This window comes from Balaenoptera musculus, chromosome 4 (genome assembly GCF_009873245.2).
Source record: "Balaenoptera musculus isolate JJ_BM4_2016_0621 chromosome 4, mBalMus1.pri.v3, whole genome shotgun sequence".
In the NCBI taxonomy this organism is placed as follows: domain Eukaryota; kingdom Metazoa; phylum Chordata; class Mammalia; order Artiodactyla; family Balaenopteridae; genus Balaenoptera; species Balaenoptera musculus.
In genome coordinates, this window is record NC_045788.1 from 66887640 (window position 1) to 66913138 (window position 25499).

Sequence of the window (25499 nt, forward strand, 5' to 3'; positions counted from 1 at the left end):
AACCACTAGCCAGACTCATCAAGAAAAAAAGGGAGAAGACTCAAATCAACAGAATTAGAAATGAAAAAGGAGAAGTAACAACTGACACTGCAGAAATACAAAGGATCATGAGAGATTACTACAAGCAACTATATACCAATAAAATGGACAACCTGGAAGAAAAGGACATATTCTTAGAAAACCACAATGTTCTGAGACTGAACCAGGAAGAAATAGAAAATATAAACAGACCAATCACAAGCACTGAAATTGAAACTGTGATTAAAAATCTTCCAACAAACAAAAGCCCAGGACCAGATGGCTTCACAGGCAAATTCTATCAAACATTTAGAGAAGAGCTAACACCTATCCTTCTCAAACTCTTCCAAAATAAAGCAGAGGGAGGAATACTCCTAAACTCATTCTACGAGGCCACCACCACCCTGATACCAAAACCAGACAAAAATGTCACAAAAAAAGAAAACTACAGGCCAATATCACTGATGAACATAGATGCAAAAATCCTCAACAAAATACTAGCAAACAGAATCCAACACCACATTAAAAGGATCATACACCATGAACAAGTGGGGTTTATCCCAGGAATGCAAGGATTCTTCAATATACATAAATCGATCAATGTGATACACCATATTAACAAATTGAAAGATAAAAACCATATGATAATCTCAATAGATGCAGAAAAAGCTTTTGACAAAATTCAACACCCATTTATGATAAAAACCCTCTAGAAAGTAGGCATAGAGGGAATTTACCTCAACATAATAAAGGTCATATATGACAAACTCACAGCCAACATCGTTCTCAATGGTGAAAAACTGAAACCATTTCCACTAAGATCAGGAACAAGACAAGGTTGCCCACTCTCACCACTATTATTCAACATAGTTTTGGAAGTTTCAGCCACAGCAATCAGAGAAGAAAAAGAAATAAAAGGAATCCAAATTGGAAAAGAAGAAGTAAAACTGTGACTGTTTGCAGATGACATGATACTATACATAGAGAATCCTAAAGATGCTACCAGAAAACTACTAGAGCTAAACAATGAATTTGGTAAAGTAGCAGGATACAAAATTAATGCACAGAAATCTCTTGCATTCCTATACACTAATGATGAAAAATCTGAAAGAGAAAGTAAGGAACCGCCCTGCCTTACCATTGCAACAAAAAGAATAAAATACCTAGGAATAAACCTACCTTAGGAGGTAAAAGACCTGTATGCAGAAAACTATAAGACACTGTTGAAAGAAATTAAAGATGATACAAACAGATGGAGAGATATACCATGTTCTTGGATTGGAAGAATCAACATTGTGAAAATGACTATACTACCCAAAGCAATCTACAGATTCAATGCAATCCCTGTCAAACTACTAATGGCATTTTTCACAGAACTAGAACAAAAAATTTCACAATTTGTATGGAAACACAAAAGACCCCAAATAGCCAAAGCAACCTTGAGAAAGAAAAATGGAGCTGGAGGAATCAGGCTCCCTGACTTCAGACTATATATACTACAAAGCTACAGTAATCAAGCCAGTATGGTACTGGCACAAAAACAGAAATATAGATGAAAAGAACAGGATAGAAAGCCCAGAGATAAACCCACGCACATATGGTCACCTTATCTTTGATAAAGGAGGCAAAAATAAACAATGGAGAAAAGACAGCCTCTTCAATAAGTGGTGCTGGGAAAACTGGACAGCTACATGTAAAAGAATGAAATTAGAATACTTCCTAACACCATACACAAAAATAAACTCAAAATGGATAAAGACCTAAATGTAAGGCCAGACACTATAAAACTCTTTGAGGAAAACATAGGCAGAACACTCTTGATAGCAATCACAGCAAGATCCTTTTTGACCCACCTCCTAGAGAAATGGAAATAAAAACAAAAATAAAAAAATGGGACCTAATGAAACTTCAAAGCTTTTGCACAGCAAAGGAAACCATAAACAAGATGAAAACACAACCCTCAGAATGGAAGAAAATATTTGCAAATGAAGCAACTGACAAAGGATTAATCTCTAAAATATACAAGCAGCTCAAGCAGCTCAATATCATAAAAACAAACAACCCAATCCAAAAATGGGCAGAAGACCTAAATAGAAATTTCTCCAAAGAAGATGTACAGATTGCCAACAAACACATGAAAGGATGCTCAACATCACTAATCATTAGAGAAATGCAAATCAAAACTCCAATGAGGTATCACCTCACACTGGTCAGAATGGCCATCATCAAAAAGTCTACAAGCAATAAATGCTGGACAGAGTGTGGAGAAAAGGGAACCCTCTTGCACTGTTGGTGGGAATTAAATTGATAGAGCCACTATGGGGAACAGTATGGAGGTGCCTTAAAAAACTAAAAATAGAACTACCATATGACCCAGCAATCCCATTACTGGGCATATACCCTGAGAAAACCATAATTCAAAAAGACTCATGTACCACAATGTTCATTGCAGCACTATTTACAATAGCCAGGGCATGGAAGCAACCTAAGTGTCCATTGACAGATGAATGGATAAAGAAGATGTGGCACAAATATACAGTGGAATATTACTCAGCCATAAAAAGAAACAAAACTGAGTTATTTGTAGTGAGGTGGATGGACTTAGAGTCTGTCTGTCATACAGAGTGCAGTAAGTCAGAAAGAGAAAAACAAATACCGTATGCCTACACATAGATATGGAATCTAAAAAAAAAAAAAAAAAATGGTTCTGAAGAACTTAGGAGCAGGACAGGAATAAAGACACAGATGTAGAGAATGGACTTGAGGACACGAGGAGGGGAAGGGTAAGCTGGGACAAAGTGAGAGAGTGGCATGGACATATATACACTACCAAATGTAAAACAGATAGCTAGTGGGAAGCAGCTGCATAGCACAGGGAGATCAGCTGGGTGCTTTGTGTCCACCTAGAGGGGTGGGATAGGGAGGTTGGGAAGGAGACGCAAGAGGGAGGAGATATGGGGAGACATGTGTATGTATAGCTGATTCACTTTGTTATACAGCAGAAACTAACACACCATTGTAAAGCAATTATACTCCAATAAAGATGTTAAAAAAAAAAAAAAAGAATCCACCTGCCAGTGCAGGGGACATGGGTTTGATCCCTGGGCCAGGAAGATCCCACATGCTGCAGAGCATCTAAGCCCGTGTGCCACAACTACTGAGCCTGCACTCTAGAGCCCATGAGTCAGAACTACTGAGTCCACATGCCACAACTACTGAGCCCACGCTCTGCAGCTACTGAAACCCACATGCTCTAGGGCTCGTGTGTCGCAACAACTGAGCCTGTGTGCTGTAACTACTGAAGCCCGTGTGCGTACAGCCCATGTTCCACAACAAGAGAAGCCACATCAATGAGAAGCACGCACACCCCAACGAAGAAGAGCCCCCGCTCGCCACAAATAGAGAAAGCCAGAAAGCCTGCGCAGAGCAAGGAAGATCCAACGCAGCCCCAAAAAATTAGAAAAAAAAAGACAACATGGACACGTGGAAAAAAGTAGTCAGCATGATAGGTAGCACGATTGTGACTGATTCTGTTCTTTTGAAGTCTTTTTATTGTTTAAAATGTTTAAGAGAAATGTTTAAAAGAAAATACAAAATGTTGTATACAGAAATTAGGAAATAAAACAATCCTGAGGCAAACATATCATATTCAAACCACTTCTTTCCTATCCAAGTATATTTGCTTTTGACTTTAGCTTTCAGTGACATGGAAATCTGTTAAAGTCTTTTACAGTTCATCACATATACAGGGTAAACAGCCCCTCCCTCCGGTGTTTGTTTACAAAAGGCAGGGGATTATAATCTTCAACAAAAGGGGCTGGGGAATACAATCATAAATAAGAAGTCCACTGAATAGTTCCTGTAAAGACCTTTTCCTCTCTCCTCTTTGCTCTTACCGGCTCAGTGTATGAAAATCCCAGACCCTCTGCAGCTGATTTTATTAGTTCTGATTCCAGTTTATGATGCTTCACAAACATCGCCAAATCCTAAAGAAAAAAAAAAAGAAAATGTATATTTAAATAACAGTTAAAAGGTATGATTAATGTTCAATTGGAAATAATTTTCTTTAGATAGTAACAAATGAGCTCAAAAAATATTCACAGCTGCAAAAAATGTCTCTATCTCTGTAGATTTTCACAAGCTAGCACATAGGCAAAAAACACGCTTTTAGCATTACTAATTAAAGTTGCAAAGAACTGAGTCCTAGAATCTTTACTAAATTGTTAGCTATCTTTAAGAGAAGTGTTATATTTTTACCAACTCTCCCCAGAGCACTGAGCAGAATAATGAGTTTCTTCTCAGAACATGGGTCTCACCTCTCTGGCCTGGATAGATGCTGGGTCAGTGCTGTCGTCCAACAGACTCTCATAGTAATCCACATTGTCTCTGACATCCTCGTCATCTGGATGGAGTAGAAGATAGGCCTTGGCACACTCCAAGGCTTTCACATATTCGCCAACTGAAAAACCCAGGAGTTGCGGCATTAGAGTCAGCCTAGGTTGGTCTACAAAATTTTTAAAAGATACGTCAACATGTCCATGAGTGTCAGCATGAAATGATCAGTAAGAGGGAAGATGCTACCTACTGTATAGCACAGGGAACCCTACTCAATACTCTGCAATAACCAATATGGGGAAAGAATCTGAAAAAGAGTGGATATATATATATGTATAACTGAATCACTTTGCTGTACACCTGAAACTAACACAACATTGTCAATCAACTGTACTACAATATAAAATAAAAATTAAAAGAAAAGAGGGACGATGCCATGAGGCCGAGTAGAAGCAGCAGAAATAGTTGCAGATGAAAGGAAGGACAGGATTTCAGGTATTCCAAAGGTACTAACTTCGGTCTGCTATGCTGCTAGATGTCTTCAACAAATTATCAAAAGCCTCCACCCGAAGATATTTGCTGGCAACTTACATTATTTAATACAGAGTCGAATTTTTGAAGTTAATTCTGATTTTTGTACTGAATTTGAAAACATGATATCTAAGACCAAGTTCAGCAATCCAAATTCTATTAGTTGCTTTTAAACATAAGATGCTCACTCTTTCTTTCTCAATGAGATAAATGGAAATTAAACCTTTATTGAGATATCAATTTTCACCTAATGATTTGGGAATATTTAAAATTTGAAAATATATTCTGTTGCTGTGCAATGAAAAGTGTACCCCGTGTGGAGAAAAAATCAGCAACATCTGTCAAAATTACAAACAAGCCATTTGATGCAGCAAATGTACTTCTAGAAATTTATCCTATAGATATTTACATGCAAATGTAAATGACATACAGGAAATATTATTCATTTGATCATGATTGTAATAGTAAAATATTACAAACAAAACAATGCTCATCAGTAAGGAGACACATTAAATAAATTATAGTATGGTGATATCTAGATATAAAGAAAAACTAATGAGGAAGATCTTTATGTACTGAAACAACTAGATTGAACCACATAAAACTGCCAAAATTTGACAATTTTTGACCAAGCAAAAGGGAATTTCATAGATTCAACATACTAAAAAAAATCTTATATGTATCGTTAAGTGAAGAAAACAATGTGAGGAAGAGTGTAAATAATGTGCTATCTTCTATGTGTAAGAGGATAAAATAATTCAGAGACATTGTGTGTGTGTGTGTGTGTGTGTGTGTGTGTTGTTTCTGTATAAAATTTTGGAAGGGTAAATAAGAAACTGTGGATTTTAGGGCATGAAATTGGGTTGTGGGGAAAAGAAAGAGAGAGAGGTTTTTAAATATTTAGTCTTTAAACCTGTGAGTATATTATCTTTTCAAATTAAGTTGAAAAATTAAATTTAAAAATCACATAAAATATCAGTCTAGTATAACTTTCAGGGCATTGTCACAACATTTGCCCACTTGTGGTTCCACCTTCTGCTCTTGTTCTGAGCTGTAGTGATGTGAGGTGAGAGAGAAAATGTATACACCCCCATAGCTTGATTACAACTGAGGAAGGCAGAGAACTAACCCACAAAAATTCGATGTCTGTTGTGATGAGCCACACCCCTTACCCCCAAAGGTTTTCACAGATAATCCACGCTTTACCTCGATAGTAGGCAAACTGTAGGTAGTCATAATGTAGGGGAAGAAAGTTCTCGATTGGTGAGAGGCGGCCAGGGCGGGTGGCAAGTTCCCTCACGCACTCATGCTGACAAACCAGCACCTGCACATAGTGATCTGAAAAACAAGAGCCAAGAAGTGGTTTCCTCTCATCTGCTCAATGTCCAGACTTCAAAGTGAGAACCACGGTTACACAGGGCATCTCACCTCACCATACACTCTTAGAGAGATATCATTATTATCCTCACTCATGACCAGAAATCCTTTTCACAAAGAAAGTAAGTGACTCACCAAGGCTTCCTAACCAGTGATCACTAGATTAATTACTCATAGATTCCAAATGTATAGCACTCTTTCCTTCCGTGTATTCTTTTTCTACATCTTCTGAAAGTGACATAGGCCATCTCATCCCACCCATGCCCAGCTGAGTAGATTACTTTCTTATTTAACAACTTGGGGGTCTCATTTTGGACTTTAGATGGCCTGAAGTGTCCTGGAGTCAAGATGGGAAGTTCAGATCCCAGTTATGTTAAGGACCAGTTGAGAGAAAGGAACTGCCATGTATGTGGGGAGTTCACGCAGAGAAGTGAAGCCACAATGCTCTTTTTCCTTGCTAAAATTTTCAAACCACTTTTACTAAAGGGGAAATAAAAACAACATTCCTTTACATCTATTGATCAGGAACCTATTCTACCCAGTTACAAATTAGTCTATCACCTGGACATTATAAATCCTAATACTGTAGGGACTGGTAAAATAGGAGAAGGATGAAAACTAAAGAATTTGAAGAAGCATTTTGCCTCTTTTTCTTTGTCCCCCTTTCTTTGTTCCCATTCTTCTCACTTGCAAACAGGCGAGGATCCTGAAGTGCAGGGGTTTTCATGCTCCTTTTAGCTCTGGGTTCTATCTCATACAACCATGAGCTGAGGAAACACAAGTGGCTAATGTCCCAGAAAGAAAACCCTTCTTACATTTTGCCCCGACTCTGATTTTTACAATGAAGATAGAGGCAGTCCTTTCCATTAAGAGAATAGTCCATTCATGCTTGTGCAGAGCAAGTTCTCTTGAGAATAATGATAAAACCACCCGACTTCATGACTGTACAGTCTAATCCACAACTGCCTCCTTTCAAAAGGCTTTCTATTAGGCAGAGTTTGGCTTGTATCTAGATGACCTTGAAGAGGGACCCCCAAAACACAACAGAAAGGAAATATCTGTTTCCTGGTGTGTAGGGAAATGTGCTAGTTCTCTTAAAACCTGGCTAACTCAATCTAATATAGTACAGCTAATAGGATCACTATCATCCATTGGTTCTTAATTCCAGTTGGAAGATATGAGAAGAATGGGTTATGTTTACTTGATTAGCATGTTAGAAATAAATAGCTGGCTATTTTATTTCTTAAGAAAACAACAAACAACTCTCAAGCATTTCTCCTAGTTTCGCTGGCCATTTGCTTTCCTCTTTACCTTTTAATATGAACTCCTAATTCCAAACGACAAGCCAAAGGAAAAGGTGGGAAACACACCCAACAGGAATCCACAATCTGAATGGAAGTATTTTTCAAAGTAAAATATTAATAGCAGCAAAATAAGAGTGACAAAATGATATCCTTTAGGGCTTCAGTGAGCATGGCTGGTAATAAATAACTGCATTCAGAAGCCATTTGTAGTTTTCTCCAATTGGTAATGTTCTTCCAACTCTAAAAGTCAAAAATTCTGGCTTTCTAAATACATTCTGTATTTTAAAAGCCAGTTTTACGCCTAATCGAGAATAGTTTTGAACCAGGCAGGAATTTACATAGTTAGAGTAATGATATCCCTTTTTATTAGTTGTATTCCTTGCTTCCTTTCTATATCAAATGTTATTGTGAAATTATTATGTGTTAATATGTTTGAGATTCAAGACACTTGCATGGGAATGCTTTTAAAGATTTCCATCTCATAATGAATTGGATATGCTTCAAATTCCTGAGAAGACTTACCATATTCCTGTAACATATAATATTTGATTGAACTTGAGGGACTATGAATTTTTTATCACTTTTCTTTATTGGAAGCGGGGTGATGGTGGTGGTAGCTGTGTTAGTATTAGGAGCCTGAGTTAGGAGACTTCTATTCTTTTCCAGCAACCAACAGGCTGTGGTGACCTCAGAAAATTGAGAAATGTTAATTTGTGGGAATTTGTCAGTCAATTCTCTTAAACCAGATCTAGGACATTTGCCAAAGCTGTTCAGTGGCCATTGGTAGAAGTAGGTGTAGAGATGAATGTGGGAATGAAGGCAGGGCACCTATCCTTAAAAAAACTACAAGACAGTAAACTGTAATAAAGGAAAAGCCTGCCCATTCTGAAATAAAAGATTAAGTTAAAGAAATATTCAGCAGTTAAAATGTGAAGCACACATAAAACTGACATTCAAATGAGCAGTGTTTACAAAAATGCAAGTAAATGGCTCTAATAGAGGCCCAGAAAAATAAAACCTTAGGGAAAAAAATCCCCAATAATGCTGTATCGATTTTAAGTGAGTTGAGTTGAACTTGAGTAATTGAATGTGTAGCAAATAAGTCACTTGACAAATAATATATTTACAATAGCCAAGATATGGAAGCAGCCTAAGTGCCCATCAATGGGATGAATGTATAAAGAAGATGTGATATATATGCACACACAATGGAATAGTACTCAGCCCTCAGCCATAAAAAAAGAATGAAATCTTGTTACTTGTGACAACATGGATGGACCTAGAAGGTATTATGCTAATAAGTCAGAAAGAGAAAGAAAAATACTATATGGTTTCACTTATATGTGCAATCTAAAAACAAAACAAAACAAAACAGAGCAAATGAACAAACATAACAAAACAGAGACAGAGTTATAGATACAGAGAACAAATGGGCCAGAGGGTTAGGTGGTAGGGGAGGAAAAAAATAGGTGAGGGAGCTTAAGACAAAGAAACTTCCAGTTGCAAAATAAATAAGTCACGGGTATGAAATGTACAGTGTGGGGAATATAGTCAATAACTATGTAATATCTTTGTATGGTGACATATTGTAACTAGACTTATTGTGGTGATCAGTTTGAAATGTATAGAAATATACATTTCTAAAATGTAAAAAAAAAAAAGGCTAAAAGAAGGCACATTGATTTTCAGTTTACTTCTTAGTCTAAATTTTGATAGATATTTCCTAATTATCCTTCTAAAAAAACCTCAACACAAACTTGCACAAGGCTCTTAGATAGCCTCATCCACCAGAGGGCAGACAGCAGAAGCAAGAATAACTACAGTCCTGCAGCCTGTGGAAGAAAAACCACATTCACAGAAAGATAGACAAGATGAAAAGGCAGAGGGCTATGTACCAGATGAAGGAACAAGATAAAACCACAGAAAAACAACTAAATGAAATGGAGATAGGCAACCTTCCAGAAAAACAATTCAGAATAATGATAGTGAAGATGATCCAGGACCTCGGAAAAACAATGGAGGCAAAGATAGAGTAGATGCAAGAAATGTTTAACAAAGACCTAGAAGAATTAAAGAACAAACAAACAGAGGTGAACAATACAATAACTGAAAAGAAAAATACACTAGAAGGAATCAAAAGCAGAATAACTGAGGCAGAAGAACGGATAAGTGACCTGGAAGACAGAATAGTGGAATTCACTGAGGCAGAACAGAATAAAGAAAAAAGAATGAAAAGAAATGAAGACAGCCTAAGAGACCTCTGGGACAACATTAAACACAACAACATTCACATTATGGGGGTCCCAGAAGCAGAAGGGAGACAGAAAGGACGCGAGAAAATATTTGAAGTGATTATAGTCAAAAACTTCCCTAACATGGGAAAGGAAATAGCCACCCAAGGCCAGGAAGTGCAGAGAGTCCCATACAGGTTAAACCCAAGGAGAAACATGCCGAGACACATAGTAATCAAAGTGGCAAAAATTAAAGACAAAGAAGAATTATTGAAAGCAGCAAGGGAAAAATGACAAATAACATACAAGGGAACTCCCATAAGGCTAACAGCTGATTTCTCAGCAGAAACTCTACAAGCCAGAAGGGAGTGACATGACATATTTAAAGTGATGAAAGGGAAGAACCTACAACCAAGATTAGTCTACCCAGCAAGGATCTCATTCATTTTCAATGGAGAAATCAGAAGCTTTACAGACAAGCAAAAGCTAAGAGAATTCAGCACCACCAAACCAGCTCTACAACAAATGCTAAAGGAACTTCTCTAAGTGGGAAGCAAAAGAGAATAAAAGGACCTACAAAAACAAACCCAAAACAATTAAGAAAATGGTAAAAGGACATACATATCAATAATTACCCTAAACGTGAATGGATCAAGTGCTCCAACAAAAAGACACAGGCTTGCTGAATGGATACAAAAACAAACCCCATATATATGCTGTCTACAAGAGACCCACTTCAGACCTAGGGACACATACAGACTGAAAGTGAGGGGATGGAAAAAGATATTCCATGCGAATGGAAATCAAAAGAAAGCTGGAGTGGCAATACTCATATCAGATAAAATAGACTTTAAAATAAAGAATGTTACAAGAGACAAGGAAGGACACTACATAATGATCAAAGGATCAATCCAAGAAGAAGATATAACAATTATAAATATATATGCACCCAACATAGGAGCACCTCAATACATAAGGCAACTGCTAACAGCTATAAAAGAGGAAATTGACAGTAACACAATAATAGTGGGGGACTTTAAAACCTCACTTACACCAATGGACAGATCATCCAGACAGAAAATTAATAAGGAAACACAAGCTTTAAATGACAAAATAGACCAGATAGATTTAATTGATATTTATAGGACATTCCATCCAAAAACAGCAGATTCTTCTCAAGTGGGCATGGGACATTTACAGTATAGATCACATCTTGGGTCACAAATCAAGCCTCAGTAAATTTAAGAAAATTGAAATCATATCAAACATCTTTTCTGACCACAATGCTATGATATTAGAAATTAATTACAGGGGGAAAAAAAGTAAAAAACACAAACACTTGAGGATAAACAATACGTTACTACATAACCAAGAGATCACTGAAAAAATCAAAGAGGAAATCAAAAAATACCTAGAGACAAATGACAATGAAAACACGATGATCCAAAACCTATGGGACACAGCAAAAGCAGTTCTAAGAGGGAAGTTTATCACAATGCAATCCTACCTCAAGAAACAACAAACATCTCAAATAAACAATCTAACCTTACACCTAAAGGAACTAGAGAAAGGAGAACAAACAAAACCCAAAGTTAGTAGAAGGAAAGAAATCATAAAGATCAGACCAGAGATAAATAAAATAGAAACAAAGAAAACAATAGCAAAGATCAATAAAACTAAAAGCTGGTTCTTTGAGAAGATAAACAAAATTGATAAACCACTAGCCAGACTCATCAAGAAAAGGAGGGAGAGAACTCAAATCAATAAAATTAGAAATGAAAAAGGAGAAGTTGCAACAGACACCGCAGAAATACAAAGCATCCTAAGAGACTACTACAAGCAACTCTATGTCAATAAAATGGACAACCTGGAAGAAATGGACAAATTCTTAGAAAGGTATAACCTTCCAAGACTGAACCAGGAAGAAATATAAAATATGAACTGACTAATCACAAGTAACGAAATTGAAACTGTGATCAAATATCTTCCAACAAACAAAAGACCAGGACCAGAATTCTATCAAACATTTAGAGAAGAGCTAACACCCATCCTTCTCAAAGTCTTCCAAAAAATTGCAGAGGAAGGAGCACTCCCAATCACATTCTATGAGGCCACCATCACCCTGATACCAAAACCAGGCAAAGATACTACAAAAAAAGAAAATTAGAGACCAATATCACTGATGAATGTAGATGCAAAAATCCTCAACAAAATACTATCAAACAGAATCCAACAGCACATTAAAAGGATCATACACCATGATCAAGTGGGATTTATCCCAGGGATGCAAGGATTCTTCAGTATATGCAAATCAATCAATGTGACACACCATATTAACAAATTGAAGAAGAAAAACCATATGATCATCTCAATAGATGCAGAAAAAGCTTTTGACAAAATTCAACACCCATTTATGATAAAAACTCTCCAGAATGTGGACATACAGGGAACCTACCTCAACATAATAAAGGCCATATATGACAAACCCACAGCAAACGTCATTCTCAATGGTGAAAAACTAAAAGCATTTCCTCTAAGATCAGGAACAAGACAAGGATGTCCACTCTCACCACTATTATTCAACATAGTTTTGGAAGTCCTAGCCATGGCAATCAGAGAAGAAAAAGAAATAAAAGGAATACAAATTGGAAAAGAACAAGTAAAACTGTCACTGCCTGCAGATGACATGATACTATACATAGAGAATACTAAAGATGTGACCAGAAAACTAATAGAGCTAATCAATGAATTTGGCAACATTGAAGGATACAAAATTAATGCACAGAAATCTCTTGCATTCCTATACACTAATGATGAAAAATCTGAAAGAGAAATTAAGGAAACACTCCCATTTACCACTGCAACCAAAAGAATAAAATACCTAGGGATAAACCTACCTAGGGAGACAAAAGACCTGTATGCAGGAATCTAGAAGAACCTGATGAAAGAAATTAAAGATGATACAAACAGATGGAGAGATATACCATGTCCTTGGATTGGAGAATCAATATTGTGAAAATGAGTATACTACCCAAAGCAATCTACAGATTCAATGCTATCCCTATGAAATTACCAATGGCATTTTTTACAGAACTAGAACAAAAAATCTTAAAATTTGTATGGAGACACAAAAGACCCCGAATAGCCAAAGTGGTCTTGAGGGAAAAAAACGGAGCTGGAGGAATCAGACTCCCTGACTTCAGACTATAATACAAAGCTACAGTAATCAAGACAATATGGTACTGGCACAAAAACAGAAATGTAGATCAATGGAACAGGATAGAAAGCCCAGAGATAAACCCATGCACCCATGGTCAACTAATCTATGACAAAGGAGGCAAGGATATACAATGGAGAAAAGTCAGTCTCTTCAATAAGTGGTGCTGGGAAAACTGGACAGCTACATGTAAAAGAATGAAATTAGAACACTCCCTAACACCATTCACAAAAATAAACTAAAAATGGATTAGAGACCTAAATGTAAGACTGGACACTATAAAACTCTTAGAGGAAAACATAGGAAGAACACTCTTTGACATAAACCACAGCAAGATCTTTTTTGATCCACTTCTTAGAGTAATGGAAATAAAAACAAAAATAAACAAATGGGACCTAATTAGACTTAAAAACTTTTGCTCAGCAAAGGAAACTACAAACACGATGAAAAGACAACCCTCAGAATGGGAGAAAATATTTGCAAACAAATCAACGGATAAAGGATTAATCTCCAAAATATATAAACAGCTCATGCAGCTCAATATTAAAAAAACACACAACCCAATCCAAAAAATGGGCAGAAGACCTAAATAGACATTTCTCCAAAGCCATACAGATGGCCAAGAAGCACATGAAAAGTTACTCAACATCACTAATTATTAGAGAAATGCAAATCAAAACTCCAATGAGGTATCACCTCACACCAGTTAGAGTGGACATCACCAGAAAATCTACAAACAACAAATGCTGGAGAGGGTGTGGAGAAAAGGGAACCCTCTTGCGCTGTTGGTGGGAATTTAAATTGATACAGCCACTTTGGAGAACAGTATGCAGGTTCCTTAAAAAACTAAAAATAGAATTACCATATGACCCAGCAATCCCACTACTGGGCATATACACAGAGAAAACCATAATTCTAAAAGACACATGCACCCCAATGTTCATTGCAGCACTATTTACAATAGCTAGGACATGGAAGCAGCCTAAATGCCCATCGACAGACGAATGGATAAAGAAGATGTGGTACATATATACAATGGAATATTACACAGCCATAAAAAGGAACAAAATTAGTTTATTTATAGAGACGTGGATGGCTCTAGAGACTGTCATACAGAGTGAAGTAAGTCAGAAAGAGAAAAACAAATATCGTATATTAATGCATATATGTGGAACCTAGAAAAATGGTACAGGTGAACCTGTTTGCAGGGCAGACATTGAGACACAGACGTAGAGAACAAACGTATGGGCACCAAGGGGAGAAAGTGGCAGAGCGGGGTGGTGGGGTGTTGAATTGGGAGATTGAGATTTACATATATACACTAATATATATAAAATGGATAACTAATAAGAACATGCTGTATAAAAAAATAAATTAAATTAAATTAAAAAATGAAAAAAAAACCTCAAAAATTTAAGACCTATATTTTCACAAATATAGAGTATTATTAACCGTTTTAATCTCTGCAATGTGATTGATGGATATGTCATCTCCTTCCTTCCTTCCTTCCTTCCCTCATCCTTTCTTCCTTCCACCCATTCATTTAACAGATATTCACTAAGCACCTGCCATTTGCCAGTCACTATAAGTAGGCACTGAGGATTAAGCACTTAACAAGATAGGGCAATAGCCAAGTGATAGAAGATAACATTTTCAAGTCTGTAAGTGGAAATGAGCCTGGCGTATCTTAGGAATTAAAATAAGTACAGTAGGAATGGATTAAAGAGATAGAAAAAGAGAGAGGATGAAAATGAACACTAGTACGCAGTCATGAAAGTCCTTGTTAAAGGTTTTGGGTTTTATTTCAATTGCAATGGAAACCAGTGGCGTGGTAGGGGGTGATTCAGCACATCTGTGAGCAGACTTTCTGTTTTTTGGAAAACTGTTCTGTCTGCCTACAGAGTAAAACCTGATCAGAACATGAGGATGAGCAAGGAGACTACCACAGTGAATTTGTTAAAATATAGTGTTGATTTGAACCAGGGTGGTAGCAAAAGGAGTGGAGGGAACCAGGGAATCTCAAATGCTATTAGGAAGTAGCATCTTTCAAAGTTTGGTAACAAGTCGGAGGAGAATAAGAATTGAAGGAAATGTTGGATTGAAAGATAACTTCTAGGGATTTGGTTTGAGCTACTACGTGAGTGATGCTTTTTATGAAGACAGAAAACATTGGAAGTTGGGGAAAGAAAACTGACTTCATTAATTTGCATTTCTATGAGTATATGCGAAGTTGAACATTGTTTTTCATGTTTTATAACTTGGAATACAATATGCACTCAACAAATATGTGTTAAACATTTATTATTGAATAAATAACCTTTGCCCATTTTTCAGCTGTGTAGATCTTCAAAGTATGGGCTCTAGAGTGAGAAAATCCTAGGTTTGATTCCCAGTTTCACCTTAATCCCATTACTTAATCTTTCTGAGGTCTAAATTCCTCATTTAAAAGGGGAGAAGAGGGTGAATAACAATACCTACAAGGAGTTGTTTATAGGATTAAAAGAGATATAACTATATAAAATGCTCTGTATATTTTAACTGCTAAATAAATTTTGCTTATTTTTATTACTACCAATAAATAAGAAATGAAGTACCAGTACTACTAATAATTCACAGTCTGTGTTTAAGTATTAATGATATTAACTGTTTTCCTGTAAACATTTTGCAACTTTTTCCACTTGCTATTATAAATCAATTTGATTAAAGTATCTTTTATATTTATAAATCTTATGTAAAATCTCTTTTTCTTAAAATTTCTTGTCTTTCATCATGCTAAGAAGAGCTTTCCTACTGTTATACAAATATTCTCTTGCATTTTCTTCTAACAGTTCTATTTTTACTCATATTATTAATATAATAGAATTTATTTCATGTATTTTTTCATATGCAGCGGAGAACTCAGTCCCCACCATACATGGTTAGCTAGTCAACCTCCCCAATTAATGTATAATGAACTTTACCTACTATTTTATTTTATTTTTTATTTATTTTTTAATTTTTTTTAATTTTTATTTTTTATTTATTTATTTTCTATGGCTGTGTTGGGTCTTCGTTTATGTGTGAGGGCTTTCTCTAGTTGTGGCAAGCGGGGGCCACTCTTCATCGCGGTGCACGGGCCTCTCACTATCGCGGCCTCTCCTGCCGCGGAGCACAGGCTCCAGACGCACAGGCTCAGCAGTTGTGGCTCACGGGCCCAGTTGCTCCACGGCATGTGGGATCCTCCCAGACCAGGGCTCGAACCCGTAGCCCCTGCATTGGCAGGCAGACTCCCAACCACCGCGCCACCAGGGAAGCCCTACCTACTATTTTAAATTGTGGTATACTAAATTCCCATATGTAACAAAATATTCATTTAAGTAATAGAAGAAGACTATACAAAGGTATTCACTACTACATTATTAATCATAATAAAAAATTGCAGCTTCCTTAGTATTCATCAGTAAAGGACTGGTCAAATAAATTACGCTTTCCCCATATAATGCAATAAGGTAGATCTACATGTACTTACATGAGAAGTCCACAATATATTGTTAAGCATAAAATAAAACAAAAAACATATACTGAAAATCAATATTTACAGTGTTGTCTTATTTTTATAAAAATGAAATAATAATTATAAATAAATACCTAAATATTTATGCATATATCTGAAAAAGCTTGGGAGCATAGTCACCAAAATTTAAGCTAGGGAAAGCAATCCACAGGAGAGAGGATGGGATACATATATGAGAATTTTTTTACAATTATACTTTTTACAATATATACTTCTACATTATTGGAATAGTTTTACAGATGGCATGTAGTATTTCTATCATCAGGAAATCAAGGGAAAAAATAAATTTTACCTGCAATGGCTTCATAGAGACCAGCTTTATACCCTAAGTACTCATATTCCTCAAATCTCTGAGGCCCCTCACACAGGGCTCTGCACTCCGTATCTTCATTGAAATATTCTCTTAAAGCTTGTTCAAAGTACTTGATAGCTAGTTCAAAGTCATCTGCCTCATAATGTTTAACTCCTTCACTGTAACTCTCCTGGAAAGAAACAGAGAAAAATTTTTTTTCAAAGAGCACCCAAGGGGCACTTGAATGGCAAAATGCAGGCAAGACTCTGGATCACTTAGGTAGATGGGTATGGGACTCTTGCGCTGTGGAAGATAAAGAAGGGTTGCACTGGGAGATAAAGGGAAACTTCCCTGGCTTCAACTAATTGTAAATGAGAAGGGACTGACTGAGCAAGCCTACTGCTGTGGCATCAATCAATTTCATTTTCTTCCTGAGCTCACTCAAGACTATATTTGCTAACCCTTTTGAATGCAGGTGGGGCCATGCAACAAAGTGCAGGAAGACTGATGTGGGTGGACGTGACACTCAATTCCAGGCCTGGTTCAAATTTTTTTTTTTTTTTTTTTTTTGTGTATACTGCAATTTTATTTCAATTGCATAAACAAAGTTAGTGTGTAAGAAATTTAAATGAAACAGTATGGTAAAATTAGCAGAGAGCCAAAAACTCTAAAAAGGAAGTACACCTAAAACATGAAAATTCAACGTTCATTAATGTTTCATCTTCAGTTTTGATTGACACTTGATGCTTGCAAATTTTGAAACAAACTTTGAGATCATGATGACTATTTTGAATAGATTTCAGCACCAGCACTAAGATTTGTGCATTCAGTTGGTTTGCAGTTGACTTGTTAGCCATTTACATAGTGTAGAGTACAGATTTGTCACAGATCAGATCACAGCGTTGAAGGAAAGAAGTACCTTCCTGTAATTAGAAAGGATCCCCTAAACTGCACTCAGCTTAAGACATCCAATGTACAAGAGCATGAAAACCATTATAATAATGTGGCTCCAGGGAACATAGTTTTTTTTTTTTAAAAAAAAAAAGGAAAAAAAGACTTTCATCTAAAATCTTCCTCTTTTAGCCTTTTCTTCAGTCCTCTTGGAGGCCACACATTGAGAATGGTGATGTATCCAATTGAAAAAGAAGCCCTTTCAACACATTGTGAATTTCAAGTAAGATTTCATTTAAAGGAATAATTATGTAGCTTAAAAAAATCAAAATTTGAGAAGTACAGGTACCGTGGAAAAAGCCACTGGACTGGTTGCTGGGAAACCATGGTATGACCCTGAGCAATTCACATGGGCTTCAATTCCAGTGGGTAGAATTGAAGTGCTGGAGTGGGTGCTGAGGCTCAGAGGGGGTTACAGACATTTACGTCACATCTTACTTTTCACCATATCATACTGATTTTCTAAGTTAATTTTCTTTTTCTTTCAATTTTTCAACCCTGAATTACGATACTTCATCTTAGGAACTCTGAAAGTGTAAAAATGATACTGTATTGGACGTTGGGAATCAATGTGAGATATCCATTCATAGGAATTTGCTTTGAGTCCATTGAAAGTTAGGAGCACTAAGCTCCTCATGGTTAGGACAGGGTCCCCAAAGCTCACCAGGTGTGGTTTGGCATCCCGATCTACCAGCTGGAGGTCTTCAACGCCCGCCATCGTTCTGTAAGTCTTGATGTTCTGCTGCATTTCCATGTGCTCAGGGTTGGCCATGAAAAATGTGTGCGCTGCTTCCACTGCCTTTTCCAGATGGTTAAGCTATAAAGAGAAAAAAAAGGATCAAATGAAGGCAAATATTTCTAAACTGGGTTCAGCACCAGTCCAAGGTCTCAAGACAGAAAGTGTCAGGGCTGAGTTCTAGTTCACATTCACTCTACCCAGACTCCACACTAAAGGGCAAGAGGTTAAAAAACAGTGCTCCTAAAATGATATGTGGGTATTTTGGCATTGGTGAAAATGGATAAATGTGCTTTGTTCCAAGTTCGTTTTCTTCTCCCTCTTTTCTAAGACATCTGTGTTTTCTGAGAAATTGAATCTACATGCTTCTGTTTGTCTTATGATTGATCAAAATTAAAATCTGCCAATGCTGTGCCACCTCTAATTCACATTTTCAATATTTTTGTCTTTTATTTTCTCTTCTTTTCTTTTTGTTCCTTTTGCCTTTAATCCTGAAAATGGAAGAATAAACTGTGACTTTCTGAAGGATGAGATTAGGGATACCTCCCACTCCTCCAAATCTGTTTTCCGGCTTTAGAATGTGAAGAACACAAAGTTAAAAGGAATAAATTGTTCCAATCCAGAAGAGATGCTAAATACAGCACACAAAATGTTATACCACATTCCTTTGATTGAGAAATTGATTCCAAACTTACAAGTTGGATTCTCATTAATATAAAAGGAAGGATTTTTTTTTTTTTAATTTCATTTCCCGTCTTCAAGCAGTTTGGTTTTTTTTTTTTTTTGCTTTTTTTTTTAAAATTTATTTATTTATTTAGGGGTGTGTTGGGTCTTCGTTTCTGTGCGAGGGCTTTCTCTAGTTGCGACGAGCGGGGGCCACACTGCATCGCGGTGCGCGGGCCTCTCACTGTCGCGGCCTCTCTTGTTGCGGAGCACAGGCTCCAGACGCGCAGGCTCAGTAGTTGTGGTTCACGGGCCTAGTTGCTCCGCGGCATGTGGGATCTTCCCAGACCAGGGCTCGAACCCGTGTCCCCTGCATTGGCAGGCAGATTCTCAACCACTGCGCCACCAGGGAAGCCCAAAGAAAGGATTTTTTTTTTTTTTAATTATTTATTTATTTATTTATGGCTGTGCTGGTCTTCATTTCTGTGTGAGGGCTTTCTCTAGTTGTGGCAAGTGGGGGCCACTCTTCATCGCGGTGCACGGGCCTCTCGCTATGGCGGCCTCTCTTGTTGCGGAGCACAGGCTCCAGACGTGCAGGCTCAGTAATTGTGGCTCACAGGCCCAGTTTCTCCGTGGCATGTGGGATCTTCCCAGGCCAGGGCTCGAACGCGTGTCCCCTGCATTAGCAGGCAGATTCTCAACCACTGCGCCACCAGGGAAGCCCAAGGATTTTTAATAAACTACAAAGACACTGTAAATCTCCTCTTAAACCACTTAATAAGCTGCTCTCCATGTAACGTGCAATGATGCATTTTTTGGTAACAAAATGTAATTAAATTTACTTGATTTAATACATTTTGCCCTATGCTTTATTCATGGAGAATGTCTATAGACAGAACCTTTTGCCTCATTTCAGAAAAGTGAATATTCACACTAGTACTAGTCATTTTCATGGTGAAATCCAAATTATGCTTGGTCTATTTTGAAGTATAAAGAAATGAAACTCACTGTTACTGAACAAATAAATATAAAATCATGGAAGGCATATAAGATTTAACTGAGTCGGCTTTTGATAGTCTGGCCACTCAAGTATTAGTAAGAAATAGAAAGTAGTAGTAGGTTCCTGAGCTCCCAGTCACTGCCTTCTCGTGATATATAAAGAATCTTATCCCTTACTACAGAAAACATAAACTGCCCTATTTTAAGATCTGATATCCTTAACTTTGTCTAATGATAGTAAAGCCTTCTCTTTTTCTTTTTAATTAGCATATTCTTAGCTACTGGCCTTCTTTCCAGTAAATCTTGCCTGAAAGCAGCTTTCCTTGCCATTTTTACCTTTGTTCTCGATTCTGTGGTTTCAGAATTATTTTTGCTGTCAAAATCATTAATTTTGAATTCCTGGTTTCTTTCTTAAATTTCCTCAATTTCTCATACACCAACACAGACAAATATGAGTTGTACGGATGTCTACATAGTGACAAGTATATAGCTATAGAGGAAAATGAATAGGTTCTAAATCGGGTATGTGTCTACACTTACTGATCAAGTGAACCTGGAAAAAGTCATTTAAACATTTGTGTCTTGGTTCTCCATTAAGGAACCACCATACCACCACCTACTACATAGGATTTTGGAATGATTTAATTGTGTATTATATATAAATGTGCTTCAGAAATCACTAAAACCCTAAAAAAAAAAAAAAAACAACCGGATACAATTTATATAAGATCTATTCATTTCAAGGATGTGAATATACGCTCATTAACGCTGGGTATGTATAGTCTACAACTCCCATAGACACATAATTTATGAGGATATAGTGAGGTACTTGTGGTTGGTGGAAACTGCCTCCAGTTAAGGGCCAAACTATAAGTTCTGAACACAACAGGTTAGTACTGACACGCTTTAGTTTTATAACACCAGCCATTAACATTGAACGAACATAGATAAATTTTTATAAATTTTGCACTTTCCTACCTTCATGTTTTGCTCAGACTGTTCCACTGACCTAGAGATCCTCTGACACTTGGATTTTCTTGTTGAAATCTAACATATCCTATAAGGCCAAGCTTAAATCCTGCCTTCTCTAAGAAAATTTTTCTCAACCCTAAAGCTACAGTCAAGCACTGCAATATCATCGTATCCCTGTTCTTCTACTGGCACTTATCATACTCTGCCATATGTGGCACCTACCTAAGTATATTTGTTACTCCTAGTAGAACTTTCTGAGGATAGGGACCACATGACTTATTTATCTTTTTGTTTTCCATCTACTTTACATATAGATGATGTCTATGATATGTTTAGGAAAAGAGAAAAATAAATTCTAAGAAGCAAACATTTACACACAAATCAAAAGGTATATTACATGTGAGTGTGCTTCATAAGCTATAATGGACGAGAAGGATGTAAGTTCAATAACAACATCTCTGAAGTCATCATTCACACTGAGAGCTTCCAATACTGATTGATTATCACTGATGAATGTGATTCAGTAGCTCCTGAAAACTGTTAGCCAACACTGATAAATTGGTTCCTTCTCTTAAATTTGACCACATTGGTTTTTTGCTTATTTGGTGCTTACCCCATTTATAACCCAGTATTAAACATAATACCATGTTCCCCAATATAAATATAAAGAAGATTCCATGACTTAAGGTTAATCCATAAAACTTATTCATGAACTGGCTTTTAAATTATTGTGAACCAGTTCAGGAAACTAGAATTGGCTGCCAGAGATTCTATATAAAACAGGCCATCGTTTTAACTGGAAGCTTGATATCTTTGTAGTCCACTTTTGAAATTAGATACACACATCTGAAGTGGTAGGAAAAGTCCAGGTGAACCTGTGTGTGCTACATATGAGCCTGTACTATTAGATGGAGATTATTATAAGGCCGTATAAGTACTAGGTTTCAGCTAAGGAAGGATCTACCTGCTACTCCATTGAAACAAACAAGAAGCTAACTGCCTTTAAAGGCTTCAAACTGGATTTCCTTTAAGACCAAATTAAAACATACCACAGGAGAGGGTAACTCTAATGTGAGGGTAACTCTATGCGTTAGGAAAGTAAATTGTAAAATAAAGAACAACTGAGGAAAGGGGAATGATTCAACAAGATGATATCATGCTTTTGGGGAGCTTGCTGCTCTACTGAGATATGAGAAATAACTGGTAAGAAATGCCTTCAAGAAGCACTGGTTCATTTCATCTCAGGCTGTGAAGAACTAAGGCAAACATTTTCTCCTGCCAGCCATGCTGCATGAAAAAAGGCTGATTAAATCAACACCCTGCTGATGTTTGGAAGTTACTCAGTCAACTGGTGAATGAACCAGACTCTATTGACACACAAATGGTTTTCCATAATGAATAATAAAGGAGCATTTCAAAAATGTACATTGACTACTTAAAAACTGTCAATAGCTATCCATTGACCACAGAGGTGATTCCAGAAACTATGTACCAAGACATTCAGGAAACTGTAGGATTTGGACCCTGCCCTATCTTTCTACCATAACTTCCTCCTATTTACCACTATGCAAATTTTTCCCAGGAAAGTTCTAGAAAAACTTCTAGAAGTTTTATAATTTACCATCCCCCATTCAAGAAAACACAGGCTCAGTACTCCAGCCATACCAAATTCTTTATTTCACTCATTCATTTATTCAACAAGTATTTATTTTGCATTAAATCCATGCCAGGCACTGTGAAAGTCTGAAAGTCGATGAGAATAGCTACATGGCCAAAACAGACAAAAACTCTGCTTTCCAGGTGTTTACACTCTCATCCAAGGGGGCAAGCCTCAAGTAAATAAATCATTAATGAAAGTAAGTTGAGGTTGCACTAAGTGCTATGAAGAAATAAATGAACAAACAATACAGTAAGAGCTGGCTGGGCTGGGTGAAAGCAGGACTCCTTTAGATAAATTAGTCAAGTAAGGTCTCTGCAATGTGATTTTTGAGCTGAGACTTACATGTTGAAAAGCCAGTCATGAACAGAAGAGGAGGAAGAGTGTTCCAGGCAAAAGAAAGTCAAGCAAAAAAGGCCCTGAAATGGAAAAAGCTTGACATATTTTAAAAGCAGAGTAGAAACTAAGAAGAGAGATTTGAGAAGTTGGATAACAGATCACTTATATGCTACAGTAAAGAGTTTGAACATTATTCTAAGTGCAAGAGGAAACCATTAAAGAATTTTAAATAATACCTGATACATATTTTCAAATGATAATTCAGACTGCTATGTGGAGAACAGATCTTTGGTAGCAGGCAGGAGAACACTGCAGTAATCCAGGTCAGAGGTAATGCTTTTACATCGCAAAATAAAAATGGGACAGCATAGGTTTGCCTCCTCTTTTTCACCCCTCCCTCTTCCATTCCTTTCTCTTCCTTTCCATTTTTGCCCATCCTTGCCATAGCAAAGTTTCTCAATTCCGAAGGCGGATGCATAGCCCAAAAGGAAGCAATTCTAAAATTTCCAAACTTATTTTAGGAAAGACATACAAGTTCCCTCTCTTCTAAATTAGCATAAATATGAAGCTCAAATATTTTGAGTATGAGTTTAGAACAGCTTGTAGGACATGTGCAAGAAAGGAAAGGGACTAATCCTAAAACACATTAAAACATGTAAAGAACACTGCATCCTTTTGAAAGAGAATATTTAAGATCACATTCCATTTTCTGAAGCCTTTTATACAACCAGTATAAAACATCAAGCCTGAAATAAGTAATTTCCATTCTTGTACTCAAACGACTTTTTCAATAAGGAAAGGAATTCTTTCTCTACTTTCCCCACCCTAACTCTGGGAATTCATCCAATATCACGCATTATAGTTTGATGCAGTGCTATATTTTTGCCTTGGCTCTTTACTTAAATTTCACAATATAGCAACTTTAGAGAATTTTTAACCCCATATGAAGTTTCTTACCAACTGCCAAACATGTAAATAGACAGTGAAGACATCCTGTTTCTAAGCCACAGCAGAATTTTTAAGTTCTGATTAGCAGCATAATCACACTAGATGCAGGGGGAAGGAAGTCATCAGATTACAGCATGTACATCAGCTGAACACTAAAAATTCATGGGCTGAAAACGTTCGTCTTTCTTTTATGAAGCAGGAAGATTTTTTTTATTAATGGTGATACCCAACATTTTTGTAGATACTTCAGCTCTTGCTAATGTCTCCAAATTTACCTCAAATTTTTGTCAACCCGAAGTTAATTTTCCTTCACAGAACCACATCAGTAAATAAATAAATAAACTTCAAATAACTGAACAACATATTAAAAGAATACTGTTGGGAATTTCCTGGCAGTCCAGTGGTTAGAACTCCGTGCTTTCACTGCCAGTGGTTAGGACTCCGTGCTTTCACTGCCGAGGGCCCAGGTTCAATCTCTGGTTGGGGAATTAAGAGCCCGCAAGCCATGGAATGGCCATAAAAAAAGAGAATACTGTTAAACTAAAGACCCATCCAATTTTGAAACAAAATTTGGAAGCAGTTTGTTTGAACTACTGAATTAAACTAAATCCTACAAGTTACAGTGTTCCAAATGTAATGACCAGGCTTTTTCATGAGAATTCAATCTTAGGAAATTCCTAAACATTTCCATATAATGGAGTCAGATTTTTAGAGAGTCCAAAAATAGCCATATGAAAACTAACTTTTCCTTCTTATGCCATAATTTCTGGCGATGTTACTGTCCTTTATGTTGTTAATATAATTTGCAAAAAGCCCCATATATTGAGCTCTTTTCATAATTCAGTTATAGGAAATAATTGGTTGATTTTCCTGATTAATTTATAAAATTAATTTCACCAGACATTGAGGACTACATGATAGACTGTGTTGTCCTTTTTGTCTTGACTACAAGAAAGCTCAGAACTAAACTGTATTTTCATTTACTGTAACTGTATCATGCTGGTTTATAGTATATCAAAGTGAAGCTAGTATATTTCCATTTTTTTCTTTGAGTTTTTTTGTTTTGCTCCCATTTCAAAAATCTAATTATACAAATAATTGCTTTCACAAGGTAACTCAAAGTTCTTCTGGATACAGAAAAGGTGCAATTTACTCAAAAGATAAACCTCCGTAGTAAAGGAAATTTCTAGTAATTAAATTCTTTCCTACATGGCAAGGGAGGAAATTTAGAACTTTTTAGCTTTAAAGAACACATAGTAATTCACACGTTAGGTGTTCATGCTAAATGAAGAAAATTAACTTATCTTTGCATTTACAGAATGTTAGTCTAAAGTGTAGTCATGGTTATAAGTAAATATTTGTAGCTTTCAAAATGC

The 25499-nt window shown here is 36.6% G+C and overlaps 1 protein-coding gene across 1 annotated transcript in view; it reads right to left on the reverse strand.

The window, feature by feature from the left end:
- The window catches only part of P3H2 (prolyl 3-hydroxylase 2), a 155506-nt gene that overhangs the window by 23123 nt on the left and 106884 nt on the right, over positions 1 to 25499 (reverse strand). Inside the window, exons 2-6 of the mRNA XM_036851238.1 lie at positions 18474 to 18626; positions 16859 to 17048; positions 6091 to 6222; positions 4335 to 4477; positions 3915 to 4004 (exon numbers count right to left, since the gene is read on the reverse strand). Of these exons, the coding sequence (XP_036707133.1) occupies positions 3915 to 4004; positions 4335 to 4477; positions 6091 to 6222; positions 16859 to 17048; positions 18474 to 18626 (708 nt within the window). The remainder of the gene's footprint in view (positions 1 to 3914; positions 4005 to 4334; positions 4478 to 6090; positions 6223 to 16858; positions 17049 to 18473; positions 18627 to 25499) is intronic.